The sequence below is a fragment of the Siniperca chuatsi genome, linkage group LG2, assembly GCF_020085105.1.
Source record: "Siniperca chuatsi isolate FFG_IHB_CAS linkage group LG2, ASM2008510v1, whole genome shotgun sequence".
In the NCBI taxonomy this organism is placed as follows: domain Eukaryota; kingdom Metazoa; phylum Chordata; class Actinopteri; order Centrarchiformes; family Sinipercidae; genus Siniperca; species Siniperca chuatsi.
In genome coordinates, this window is record NC_058043.1 from 22,507,666 (window position 1) to 22,522,154 (window position 14,489).

General features: G+C 41.4%; 2 protein-coding genes across 6 annotated transcripts in view; both read left to right on the forward strand.

The window, feature by feature from the left end:
* Window positions 1-1,994, forward strand: part of dlgap4b (discs, large (Drosophila) homolog-associated protein 4b) — a 114,652-nt gene extending 112,658 nt beyond the window's left edge. For 4 of the 5 annotated variants that reach the window (XM_044180720.1, XM_044180711.1, XM_044180730.1 and 1 more), the window contains one exon: window positions 300-1,994. In XM_044180720.1, coding sequence (XP_044036655.1) covers window positions 300-542 — 243 coding nt within the window. In that variant the 3' untranslated portion in view covers window positions 543-1,994. The remainder of the gene's footprint in view (window positions 1-299) is intronic. The other variant, XM_044180747.1, reaches the window with a different exon arrangement.
* Window positions 1,995-5,664: 3,670 nt separating this feature from the next.
* Window positions 5,665-13,516, forward strand: LOC122868626 (flocculation protein FLO11-like). Its single transcript, XM_044180768.1, has 3 exons — window positions 5,665-6,020; window positions 8,055-8,296; window positions 9,460-13,516. The coding sequence occupies exons 1-3, from the start codon at window positions 6,002-6,004 to the stop codon at window positions 11,065-11,067; spliced, it is 1,869 nt and encodes a 622-aa protein (XP_044036703.1). The 5' UTR covers window positions 5,665-6,001; the 3' UTR covers window positions 11,068-13,516.
* Window positions 13,517-14,489: the final 973 nt, after the last annotated feature.

Below are 14,489 nucleotides of genomic sequence, written 5' to 3' on the forward strand. Positions count from 1 at the left end.
GAAAATTGTCATATAAATGACTGTTTTTCTCAATGTTTGCCTATTTTTACCAGTTGTCTATTTGTCAGTGTTTTTCTGTTTATCACCTAAAACCACTAAATGATATTTCAAGCTTTAACAAAAACAATCAGCATTGGCATAATGTCTTTGTCAAAGTCCTGTCTGCCAAACCTGCCTAAACAAATAGAACTTCTTGAAAACAGTTTCCATATTGCATTCTCTCACTGTCCTCTATCTGTCTTCTCTCTCTCCCTTTCTCCTCCTCCTGTCTGTCATGTTTCATCACTCCAACATTACAGGACGAGGAGAAGGTGGCCCCTTCAGCTTCAAAGAAGCCCGGTAAGGGACGGCCGTTGCTGGGTCGCGAGAAGAGTGCCGACTCCTCGTCCACCTCTTCTTCGACCTCGGCAGAGAAGCAGAGACAAGAGGCTCGAAAGCGTCTGCTGGCTGCTAAAAAGGCGGCCTCGTTTCGCCAGAACTCCGCCACAGAGAGCGCAGACAGCATCGAAATCTATGTCCCCGAGGCTCAGACTCGCCTCTGAGAGAGACAGTGAGGGGGAAGGATATAGGGTCAGATCAAAGGACAGATAAGTGTTACTGAAATACCTGGGAAAAGGAGAGAAAAACTTTTGCAATGCAAATGAGCTACTCTGAGTTAAGATGGATTGAGGTGGGGGAGGAGAGATCAAATTCCTAGAGATTGGGGTGGGGGTAGATTATGGCATTTTTGACACACTCTTACAGTTATAGGCTGGTCCTGGTGGCATCAAACACTCATTTAACGAAACAGAAAGTGAAAAATTTAACTTCTGTGGATTCGACAGACTACGAAGCAGGAGACTCCTCATTTGAGGCTGCCATTGATAACCTCAGCTGATGAACTTTGTTTCTTGTTACTACTCTTGATATCATAAAATTGTTAATGACGGTATTGTTATTATGACGATTATATCCTAAAGAATCTATATGAAGACTGTTTTAAACGTTCCTCTATCTTGGCTATAAGATCTATTAAGTGGACAGAAGGCAAACATTAATGCTCTTCTGTCTCCCATCGTCCTCCTCTGTTCCCAGATCATTGGCCATCCTGTAGCTTTGCACAACACCACCTTGTGGCCATCACACACACTGCGCACATTACATCCACTAGACTAACACACACACTCACAGCTATGTATGTCTTCCTTGTATTTATTTGTTTACTTAATCTCTCTTTGTTTTGTATAAAAATCTGTTTAGATCTGGTTATTATGAATATTTTTGGTATGATGAAATTGAAAGTCAGATTTGAAGGGGTATTTATTCCTAGCAGTGAACGTGTGTGTGTGTGTGTGTGTGTGTGTGTGTGTCCTTCAAAATGTTCTAGTGTTAAACATTTTAAACACTGGTGGGAATCTGTAAAGTTTAGTTTCTAAATGGTTTTGAATGAAAGCACATCCCGATATTAATGATGACCGAGCATGAGGATCTCAATTTCAGTCAGAGTGTCAGTGGCCACAGTATTACTGAATAATTTTTTTCTTTGTAGGGAAAAAGTCTTCAACTCCTTTTTAGTCTCTTTTGCTTCACTCTGTCCCATTAACTTTTCTTTTTCATGTTTGTGCTGTAACTGCAGATACGTGAATATTTCAATCAGGATTTTTGTCCCATCTGTCTGTTTAATGCTTCTTAAAGTGCTTTTATTAACCTCACTTAGCATTCAACTCATACATCTCAGATTAATCTAGGGCTTTTATTGGAAGTAATGCAGCAGGCTGAGTATGCAGGATAATCTTGTTATTGTTTGTGGGGACACACATTAGGACATGTGTCTTGCTGTTATTTTTATACTATGTTTCCAAAAGCATTTTGATTTATTTAGCCTCCCATCACTCTACACAATCAATTTTAGTTCTTTATTACCATTATTGTTTTCCCTCATTGAACATCATCCAAAGTACCTGCACTTTTTTTATTCAAAGAAAAAATATTTAATTAAAGCATTACATACATTAGTCATTGTGTTTTCATCATTTATTAAATGCTGCTTGCTTTTTTTTTTTTTTTTCATGGAAGACTGCATAAGCCAAAGATGAATTCACTGTTTCAAATTCATCTCATATATATTTAAATGTCGGCAGCAGGGAGCTCAACAGTAACAGTGCTTACTGTGAAATTAGATGGAGTTGACTGTAGCTACAGCACCGTATGTATTACAGGTTTAACATTTTGATATGCACATACCCAGAAGCTTAACCAGAACTGCCCATCACTGCAACAATACTGAGTGATTGCTTTAGAGCGTTCAGGACCAGGACCCTCCCCATCTCAGCCTGGAAACTCGCATCTTGAAAAGTTTCATTTCTGTCCTCTAGAGGGCAACAGTGGTTAATTTCCAATCCAAGATACAGCACATTGTAGTACACTGTGCACACACAATGAAAAGGCATTCATATTATAAGACATCATTCAGCCCTGCTCTGTGCTGCATTAAGGGGACACAAAGTGTGGATTGCACATATTTACAGATTCCTCATTTGAACCCATTTCCCAAAACAAAGATGTCTGAAACAAGGCCTCTTGGTTTATGAGTTATTCATCTAGACATAGAAAAGGTTTCAGTCGTAGTCATCTGGACACTGTTTTCAGAATCAAGACATTTTGGCTCCCATCCGGAAGTCATTCTCAATTGTGCTCATCTCAATCTCATCTAGACACACTACAGGATTTCACCCTAGAAGTACATTTCCAACCATAAAGTCAACCCTGACATGCCTTACATCAACCGCAGTTGTTTGCTTGTCTTCCACTCACATTTGGTTACTTCCAAATGGTAAGTAAACAAAACTTCCCCATCCTAACATAATTAGTTATGTTAAACTATTTGCAGTGTCACTCCATTGCTTTGGCTGCTGCGATGCCTCTTTCTCACCCACTGTGAAAATGCAGCCTGGGGCTTTGAATTGGAAAATCCTGATGACCACCATTCATTCTCTATCTTGGCAAGAGCTTTCTCTTCATGGCGGGCCTTTGTTTGCCTGTTGTGTTTGCCTGTTGGGGATGACTCTCAGCAAGGAAAATGGCTCAGGGGTGTCAATAGCCTGTTCCCTGGTTGCTGTCAATGCCCCCCCTCCATTTGACTGGGGTGGATAGCATTGTTAGCACCTGAAGGCCTTTTGTGTGACTCAGTCGTTTGGCTTGATTTGATTTCTGACTGCCAGGAAAAAGTTGTGTGTCTGACAAGTTGTTTTCCTGAAATAAGCTATGTGGTGTCAATATAGGTGTTTCCCAGTTTTCCACAAATCTCAGATTGTTATTGGTTAATCTTTAATGACCTCTATGTCATGGGTATTGAATATTCAGTCTTAATAATCAAAAAATTGCCAGAATATTTTTAACACATTTAAAACATATGATTTCCCCCCCCCCCCCATTTACTACATTTTCAGGCCCAAACCTCACCCTTCCACACACAAAACCGTAGGTCTATGACTTGAACGCAGATCAAACAAATGTGGCATCTCAAATACGTCTTATAACCATCAAGAAATGAAAAGTGATGCTTTTCCAGCCTGCTAAAACATGGATGAGTAAAATGCCAAGAGATGCCGGTGACATACTTAAAGAGAGAAAAGAGAGTTCATCTCGTACATTTAAACAAGACTGTTCTCCAATACACACTGATATCACTGGGACACACCTTGGTCTATTTCCTGGTAGGGCTATCCATGATCCAAACAGCTGCACTGTGGGGGGTTTTGTGGCTGTAAAGGCTGTAAAAGGGGTGATAATGGTCCCCATGTAGGTTTGATAGATTTGGCCTTTTAACACTTCATGTTGAGAAGTCCACTGGTTTTCTCAACACTTTTATTCAGCTGCACTCTTTAATGTGCCTCCTTCAACTGTTAAACAGTTGTGAGGTGGAATATGTTATTACCCATAACTGACAAAAAAGCAATAGTTTAAATGTTAAGAGCAAGTATCACTTACAATGTGGCTATGGTCAAAGTTGTACATTATCTTCTGTGATACCAATGTACCTTTTTTTCTCTAAAAATGGGTTTGAAGTCATTGCACATTATATAACGTTTAGCTACCCTTTAAGATTCTTTTATGTATTTGCCACTTTTTCTGAATTCCAGGACTGGGGGAAAAAAGTTTGATCAGTAGAAGCTACAAGAGATGGACAAAGAGAAACAGTTTAATCCCAGGAAGAGAGTATACCTCAACTGGGATACCAGTGAATCCACTCCCATACAGTAGTCCAAAGGCCTGCTTGCAAAAACAAAAACAAAAAGCTCATTAGCATCTCTGCTTTGTTTCAGTGAGTGGGCATAAAACTGGGGGAAAGGATGAGGGGCAGAACCTATGCTCTCACCACAAGAGATATGATATAGCAAAATGTTTCTGTAAAAATACTAGAACAAATATTTTATGAAGCAAGCACATATTTTAAAGACTAGGACATGTTCAGTATAATAGTCTATAGGTTGTGTGTATGTCAGGGTTTGTGGGGTTTTGTGTAAAAGGGTTGTATTGTTTGAGGCAAAGTTGTGAGCGAGTGGGTGTGTTGTTCATAAAAAGAGATTTAACTAGATTCTTGTCACTATACTCCGGTAACATTTAAAGCATATGTGCAATACTGAGTAAAAGGGTTCTTTGATATTAAGATGAAACTAATAATCTTGCATTTCTCGCCCCCGTGCTTCTTAAAGCCTTCCTCTGTAAATAAGAATGAATACAGACTGAAAATGTGCATCTTTTACAATGCTGTAGATCTATTTATACTATTTCAAGGTTGATCAAATGTATAACGGAGAGAGGTAACATTCAATAAAATGCACACGATACTTTCTCAAAAATATCAATCATGGCTGTATTTTGCTTACTGTTTTGTAGCTGACTTTTTAAGGTCAAGATGATTCCGTTTGTGGCTGTCATTTTCCTTTCAAAGACTAGTTTTAGAGAGACAATACTGCAAATTGTTTTTGATTTCAAAACCTGCTAGATTTGACTCATATCTTCAAATCTGTTTCAATCATACTGTATGCACAGCCTTAGAGCAGAAACAGTGACAGTAGGAATATTTGGACATAAAGATTAAAGTCTACATGTAGATGGGTACAACAGGTAGATTGCAGTTTTTTATGGTGCTAAATTGCGGTAACTACATTTTTAAATCTGAACTCCCGCTCCTTTGGCCTGGGGAATCGGATGCTTGGACTCACAAGCCTGGGGTCAAAGTAACTGCAGAATTAGGGTCTACCTGTCACATCAGAAACAGTGAGTCGAAATGACTTGGTTAATTATATTATCAACTGGCCAAATGCGGTCACAAGGCGACGCTTTCGATGTTTCTGAATTATGTAACAAGAACATTTTGCTCTACATTACGTAAACCCCTTCCACACTGTGTAGCGGTATCCCGCACACACGAATAAGAATGACCACAATGTTTAAAACGATTACCACGTCGCTATATATACACTGACTTGTGTCAATATAACCGTGGGGTTTTAATAGTGTCGAGAAAATAACATTGTTTCAATGAATGCGCTATACTTTGAATGAAATGGTTCTCCCGTCAGTCACAATGACATGGAGCCTGTCTGCAGTCTAGCAAAGCGCCGTGATTGGCTAACGACAGCCCAGGAGACGTAATAGAGGTCCGTGATTGGCTGACAGTTGTTGATGAGGCGGGATCATTGCAGCGGCGACTGTCAAGATTGGCAAAGAGCTGGCGCTGCTGCGTGCAGGTAAAAGGAACAAGCGAAGCGACACAAAACAGAAAACATTTATCCTGGCAGAAAGCGAGGAGTGCGATGGAAACGGACTCTCCGGTGAAACCTTTCCGTGCGGCAGAACCCCCAAAGCGACGGATTTAAGTCGGTGAAAAAGCGCAACACCTTCAGCTTCTTGGAAGAAAGTGCCGTTGTGTCAACCATCGCTTGGCTCCCGGGCACGCTTTGTACATCAAGCAACTTGGACAGCAGCGTGTTTTCAAGCGAGCTATCAACAAAGAATGAAAGCATTCAAACGAGGTGAGCGGCACTTACACTGTTTTGTATCACTGCCGTGCACGTTTATAACCCACAAAGTGTCTGTCTGCGAGGCCGCCGTGTCTTTGCTGTTGGTTTTGCCTGGTATGCGGGCTTTTTGTTGCGAGCAAATGCAGCGTGTGTTTGTGTTTAAATTTGGAGGGACAGCTAGCCAGCTAGTTATCTCTGGAGGCAGGCATGGTGTCCATCTGGCGGAGTGACATGCGGGAGGCTGTGCTTTCATGCCTGCCTCCTTTGTGCGCTCCAGATGGCTAATTTACCGAGTAGCTCCTCGGTTTGGCTTGTTTGAACGTCACATTGAGCATTATTCGAGTGGCTTTTTAGTGTGTATCATTTCACTTTGAGTATGACGTTATCCCCTTTGACAAAGCGAGCTGGTCTCAAAAGTAGCGGACTGGCGTTACTAACGGTCAGATTCAAAATCTTACCTCGCTGTGTTTGTGAAGTTTAGTTCACTGTTGAGCTTCCAAACTTTGCTCTGAGGACCATTTGGCCTCATTTTTAAAGAATACACAAAACACTAGAAGCACTTTCCCAGGGTACAGTTTTACCAACTTGGATGTAGGTAGAAGAGACCATTTTGTAAACACAAAGTTGGTCCGTTTGACTGCCTTGAGATGTTACATGTGACATACTATACTGAGCTAACATCTGTCTAAAATCTGCCTTGGCTGTTTTTTTTTTATTAACTAAATCAATCCCACTTTGAAAGGGTGTAGATATTTTATGACAAATCTTTAAATGTCTATCCAATGCACATCATTTCTTTCAGAGACTGTTATTAGAAGTAAGGACAACCTGAGATGTCTGTCAAGCATGAGTGTGGCTAATGAATGGGAGACTGCTTTTGTGGAGTATTTTCAGACCCAGTTGGACCAAATTACACTTAATTTAACTAGATGTTTAAATTGTTGAAATTTTAACATGGAGCTGGGTGGTATGACTAAAATCAATATAGTAATATAAATAGGAATGTTTTTGGCAAATGTATGCAAACCCACATTGTTGACAAAATCAACAGTACAATGGAGCAGGTTCTACGGTTGCATTACACGAGACTCTTGCCAAACAAATACTAAAGCAAGTGTTTTTTACTTGGTTTGCAAAGAATCATTAATTGGGACAAAAGAATTTCGTCCAAAATCATCAATGGCAACATGAATATCATGATATGGTTCCACAAAAAATGTAATAAATCCCAGTCCTATAGTCCTATTGTAACATAACTTTAGGTGCAAGGGGAATGTAGCTCATTTACAGAAATTGGGGAAATGCACTGATTTTGCATTTGTATATTTTCAGTCCCCACCACACCACACTATTCGAACTTGGTTTAGGACTTCCCTCGTTGTTGAGGAATGCAGAATTCAAAAGATTTGTCAGCTGCTCCAGCAGTCGTCAGTGAAAACAGCCTCCTTTGCATGGTCAATGGGCCTGGGCCACTGGCTACTGTGATGTTGATATGCACACAATCTTCTTTGTGAGGACAGGCGCTGCCCCCGGGGTCAGGTTTCACCCAGCTCCAGAGAAAGACATTTACTGCATTCTGTGGCCCACCCCTGGGATCAGGCATGCTCCATTTTGAGGGGATTTCTCTCTCCATTTCTCTCCTGTGGCCAACCATATACTGACAAACACCCCACAAAAAAAAAGGAGGTTAAAAGTAACAGATGAGGTTTGTGCACTTGTTCACTGTTAAGTGCTTAATCGGCACAAACCATTTCTTGATTTTGCTGACCAGTCTCTGCTCACATGGCTCCTAGTAATGTGAAAAAAGTAGGTTAAGTTTCATTTTGTGCATAAAAGTGGATCTGCAGAAGGCTCGGTGAGCGTATAGCCATTCATACGAGTCGATGTACAGTCACCTTCCTTCTACACACTTTTTATATATGGCAAAATAAGGACGCACAAAAAAAACAATTTAAACCAATTGACTATCAGAGGTGTAAACAGGCTGGCTACACACTTTGAGCAGTAACAGTGAACATGACTGACAGCGCTCATCCTCTTTCTCAGCTCTGGAAGAAGAGCATCGCCCGGAGCAGGAGCACTCCTCGGCTGTGTCGGACAGTGATGACGGCTCCCCGCTCGACCTGTCAGGAAGAGGGCTCTTTGGGAAGCGCCGTCGCCGTGGCAACCTGCCCAAGGAGGCGGTGCAGATTCTGCGGAGCTGGCTGTACGAGCACCGCTTCAACGCCTACCCGTCAGAGCAGGAGAAACTCAGTCTGTCAGGCCAGACCAACCTCTCTGTGCTGCAGGTGAGGGGCGGATTTGTATTTATTTATTTTTTGTTTTTCCAGAAGCACTCTGTGCTTGCCAGAGGAAATGGCACTTGTGGAAAACAGTGTTTATGCATTCTGGTGGTAGAAATTCCTCTAGTTTGTGAATATTTTCTCACTGTCTCTTCCATTTGTTTATGATGGATTATACATATAAATCCAAACTTTTACAGGTTTCGCAAAATTTTAATGCTTTGTTTATTCCCTTTTTTTGTATTTTGATATTTTTATATATTAAAAAAAACAGATTAGATTTAATTAAGGTGGCTTTGATACTGAACACTAGATTTACTATTTGTTTGTAATGCCCTTAGCAGGTGGGAACAAGTCGTTAAATTCTTCTTCTTCTTGTTGTTGCACAAAAGACTGACCATGACCTGCACATCAGACTAATTTTAGTAATCTTTTATCACTATAAAGTCTGATGCTGTACATGACAAATGTGTTAGTACATAATACCTTTTACAGCTTTTCAGTCAACACAGTGAACTAGTGAAAACAAAAAATCGAATGGTATTGCCACACTGACATTTTCCCAGCCTTTTCCCTTCATTGCATCAGTGGTAGACATTTCCTCTTTCCGTCTCAACACACTGGCACGCACAAACAGACCGCCTGCATTAGAGAAGGCATTACAGATCAGCATGAGGCGGCAGCAGAGTTTCTTGTTATGTAGTCAGTTCACTGGAATGCCTTTGGCTGGCTTCTCTGTGGCTCAGCATATTTGAGCTCAGACTTTCATTATTGCCAGCTGTCTGAGGGCTCTCATCTCTGTCTGTCTCACCCTCTTTCTTCCTTGTGTGGGAGGCTGTACCACTAGAGGGGGTAAGTAAGACCTCGTGTACAGATGCAGATGAAGAAAAATATGTAGGCGGTTATTAAAATCAAGGACCTCAGATTATTTTTAGATCTTGAATGTGATGTTACGGTTGAGAGATGGATTCGGTTAATTGAGAGTGTCTGAAGATGTCAGGTAAAAAATTAACCTTTCATCAAAATGTTGCGGTAATATCAATACAGGCCCTCAAAGAAAAACGTAAAAGAGCATCTTTTTTTTGATCTTATTTTATTTATTTATTTTAGAAAAACATCCTTGTATGCAGGCAGTCTGTTAATGCCAGAAATTCCCCCTCTTTTCCCAGATATGTAACTGGTTCATCAATGCACGTCGCCGTCTTCTCCCTGACCTGCTTCGCAAGGATGGCAAAGATCCCACCAAGTTCACCATCTCCCGCAAGGTTGGTGGTAAAAGTGAAGGCCACTCATCTAATGGAGCCGGAGCCAGCTCTCCAGAAAGCAACTCTTCCACCGGCTCATCTCAACAACGCCCGTCTGTCATCCGCTCTGCCCCTACACTGGACCTCAGTCTTCTTGGGAACACGGCGACAGCTATTCTGACAGGAGCAGGCTACCCTGGTAAGGAGGGATCGGTTCAGGCGCTGATGAAGCTGGATACGCAAAGCCTGCTGAGGGAAGCAGAGGAACAGGGGGCTTGTCTCACCAGCACAACAATGGCAGCTAGCCCCACCAGTGGCCTCTTCAACACGCCTCCCCCAACTCCTCCCGAGCTGTTCCCCACCCAGGACTTCAGCGACTTGAGGCTCTTGGTCGATGCAGCTCTGCAGAGGGCAGCAGAGCAGGAGAACCTGAAGAGACTCCAGGAAAGCCAGGACAGACCTACAGAGGCTGAAAAGACTGAACTAGTGGAGGCACAGTGCAGCGCTTACAGCAGTGACACACCGCCTCCAGAGGACAGCCAACAAGTTATGGATCCTTCCACAGTGCAGAGTCTGATGGAGAAGGCTATGGCTGTCCCAGTGTCAGCTGTAACTTCAGTAAAGGATCCAGTGCACCTGTCCATAGCAGCCTCCGCACCAGTCCCAGCTCCAGTCTGTGTCTCAGCCCAGAGACTACCTCCTCTCCTGATGAATAAAGTAATCTGGAGCCCCTTGGAGAAGGACACTCCCACAGCTTCCAGCCCAAACCAGCCTCAGCTCATCCCCGCCCATCTGCCAACCTTAGTGCCAGTGTCTGCCTCAGTTTTAGGAGAGCCGATTTCTCAGAAACCAGCTGCTGCACCAGCCATCACCACAGCTTCATCATCAGCTCCAGCCCCAAGCTCAGTTCCAGCTCCGCTGCCCACTACATGTCCTACGAGTGCACTAGCTACAAGGCCAGTCGCGGTGCCATCACCAGTCCTTCGCCCAGCCACAAGTTCCACCTCTGTCACCGCTTCAAGCCAGGCTTCTTCCCACACTGTAGCGCTTGTTCCAGCTGCTCCTTCTCCAGCCATCACCACTTTTCCACCCCCCCGAGGAGTCCCACTTTACCTGCCATTCCACAAATCCCCCTTAATCCCAGTCACAGTCCCATGTCCATCACCAGTGTCTGCCACAGCGTCGTCTCCAGCCCCTGTTCACACTCCAGTCTTTGCCTCTGCCCAAGCTCCAACTCCTTTTCCTGCTTCAGCCCCAACATCCTCCTCTACGCCAACGATTACACCTCTTCTGAGCCTTGCTTCCCACCCCACTCCTCCTCTTCAGCCCTCCTCCACCAGCACCACCACCACCAGCAGCAGTAGCAGTATTAGTAGTAGTGCACAGAGGAATTCAACAGTGGTTCCCAGCGTTTGGAGTATGGTCCACGCTGATACCAGACAACCCAGTTCTCTTCAAGTGGTAAAGACCCCCATCACCACAGTGTGGGGCCCGCAGCACAGCCTGCACACAGTGAGTGAAACTGTTAACTAGGAGCTGGAAGTTGTCGCCTTTTTTGTTTTATATATATATATATATATATATCTGGGGAGGGGAGAGGCCAAACATTCCCTTTGGCTGGACAACACTGTATATAGGAGAACGTATCTTCATCGCCAGTCCCTTCTGTCATTAAAGCCTGTGCCTGCAGAATACAGGGAATGAAGTCAGATGTGTGAAGTAACAAACATTAGGTGTTGCAGAGACATTGCAATTTCAAGCAACTTTTTATTGTTTAAGTATGCTGTTCTTGATGGAGGCACCTGCTGGTAAGACCACTTTGATGCTCTCAAAATTCCTCAGTGCAGAGTCAATGTATAGTACAGTTTTTGATGCCATTTTTTAAAATCTCTTTCCACTTTACAATTTATGAATGAGGAAGAAAATATCCCTTAATTGTACAAAATGTCAATTGGTGTGATTTTCAGCACCAGCAGTTAGCCTCTACAGTAGCAGTACTGGACTTTATTGAATGTACAAAAGACATTGATGTCATTGGCTAGGCTGCCATTCCCCTCCAGGATAAAAATGGGGACATGAGGTTTTTTTTTTTTTATTAATTTTTTTTCTTTCTTCTACATACAGAAACAACATCATAGTCCTCCTATAGTTGTGCAATTCAGATGATTTGTTAAAAAATTTGCCTATTTACTCCACTACATTTCCCCCTTTTCCTTGGAGATAAGCACAAGGGAAAGTGATTGTACTGCAGCGAGCCTGACTGACTCGCCTCCATGTGTCTCCATCGCGCCCCCCCCCACACACTCTTCCTGTCTTTTTTTTAATATATATATATATAAAAAAAAAATATAGCTAAGGGGATTCATCGGCCCTCATGAATTGTCATCTCAACCACTCAACACATGCTCTCACATACCACTTTTTTTGTTTGCCATTTCAAATTTATAAAAATGAGCCGTATTTTCTGTGTTTTTGCTGGAAACTAAGCAGTTATGTCTGTTTCAGGGATTGTTGTTGAGGGGAGGGCTGTGGATATAGGACGAATGGGAGAAGGTCACTTTGGATCTGTTACAAAAATCAATTTCAGTGGCGAGGTGAGCAGCTTGGTGATCTGATGACATCAAGCTCTTACAGCTCCTGAACTGAAACGTTACACTTGCTGTGAGACGTGGCGCCTTTTACCTTTAGTGGTGCAAAACACTTTAAATGTTGGATCCTCTTATTTGGGGGGGGATATACAAATTATCCAGATTTCTCTGTCGATTTGGGGCCTTAGGATTTGGTTAGTGTATTTCAAACCTGAATGTCTTACTAGTGGAAAGATTAATTGATGCGTGTAGTGTCTTGGCAAAGCAAATGTAGCAGATGTACTGAAAAAGCTGTAATTTGTTGGGGGGGTTCTCAGGAGGGTACAAGAGCATAAAAATCACGTTTTTCCTCATCAGCGCTTTCCACCTGTGTTTAGAAATGGTTTCTATAGAATTTCTAATCATTCATAAAGCTGTAGTTTCCATGAAACTGTCTTAGCATAAACTACAATATATGGCTGAATGCCATCTGGACATCTATTAAGAGTAGCGTCATGTGGAAAAGTTCCTATGTGAATAATACTATAGCAGAATTGTGAGGCGAATCTTCAATACTGTCATGTTTACTAGTGTCACTGAGCAGTGCTTAGTTCAAACGGTTACATTTTGCATGTGTAGGAGTTAGAGAAGACAGAAGGAGAGTCTGATGTTAGGTCAGAGTACTGCTGAACACTGACCTCATCATTCCCAGAAATGCTTTTCTTGTTCATGGCAGATATGGAAACGCCAACACTCCTCTTGTATTTCCACTTCTTCTTTTTTTGTTTTGTTTGTCGCTCCTCACTGCCAGTTCTGCTCTGTGGTGAGGATTTGGATTTCTTTGGTTACAGGTACTCACTAGACTGATGTGCATTTATACCTCAATTTACACAGGTCATGTCAGGCTTGGGTCATTTGTAGAATACTAAGTATTAAAGTAATGTTTTTATTGTTCATACTACATCATGCCACTGTGACAACACCTTATCAGTTGTGATACTGGAAATGGCGGACTAAAGATTAGGCAAGCAGATTTTTTTTTATATAGCAAGGTTTTATATGTGATTTTTAGATGCAAAGTGTCGCTCCAATCAGATGAGACAAAGTGATGATGCATGTAAATGTTTTCAAGGTCATGTATTTTTGTTTGTTTGTATTGGCATGAACTTTATCTCAAACTGTGTAGTTTCTTTACAGCCAAATGCATTCAAAAATGTTTTTCAAGTTCATGTTGTGAATCATGACTGACCGTTGGCAGTATGACTGGCGGCTGTGCCTTAAACTCCACGACTGAGGGATAATGTCCCTTTTTTATATAAAAAACTTCTCAATAGTCTGTGCAATATATGCCTTAAACTTTAAATGTGTGTTTTGTATAAGCATTTCAAAGAAATAAAAGTTCAGTTTTTCATAAATGCTATTTCTCCTCTGTCTTTTGTTGTCTATAAAAGCTAAAGTTTTATTTTGATTAATTTTTGTCAGAATAACCAAATTGCATCATCAATTTAAGCTTTTGAAAATGTATTTTCTGAATTACCCTTTTACAATATCCTTTTTTTATTTATTTATTTTTTCATGGAAGACATTTTAACTTGTCACAGTAGGGTCCTGGTATTTTGCATGCTGGCTCACAGTCATGGCTTACTGGGACACTTTAATAGAAGTGAGCAATAGCTAATGTTTTTAACACCTGTGCTTTTCCTGCTGTGACAAGTCAAAATGTCTGTTGTGAAAAGGGCCCGTGGGGTACAACACGAACACACCTAGCTTCCAAAGTTCAAATGGTTTTAGTTTTTTCACAGTGAAGATTTCTATATGTTTTTTGTTTTCTTTTATTTTTTATCTGAGCTCTTCTCCAGGGATTAGTAATTCTGTGTACCAGGATTTATCAATATTTGAATGCGAATCTGATGGCAGTTGTTGGGTTGTTTGGCCGCCGTCAATCAAATGTGATCAAACCACACCAACACAGTCCTGATGAAGCAAATTGGTTATGGAGTGTTACACTCTCAATAAAGATGACTTTTCCAAATATTAGCTTTATCGTTTATTTAGTCACAAATATCTATTGTTATAGAGAAAAGCAAAGTTTTCAGGTGCTTTAAAGCTTGAAGTATACTTAAAAAAAAAATTAATTAGTAGGCCACATAGGAAAAAAAATGTATTATACTTAAATATCAGATATTCTCATAGTGGAATGTAGCGGATGTTTTCTTGGAAAGACAATATTTTCATAGCCATATACCATATAAAAGTAATTTACCATATAAAAGTAACAACGTTGCACTGCACAAGGAGTGCACTAATGTTATTGCACGTTTTAGCCAATTTATTACAAATTGTGTTCACATTACTTCCAAACATTTGATTGATACATTACTTTTGTCT

Bases quoted from the DNA above. Each gene is read 5' to 3' on its own strand.
- LOC122868626 (XM_044180768.1), top strand. The intron at 8,297-9,459 runs GTGAGGGGCGGA...CTCTTTTCCCAG, and splicing joins CCAACCTCTCTGTGCTGCAG to ATATGTAACTGGTTCATCAA.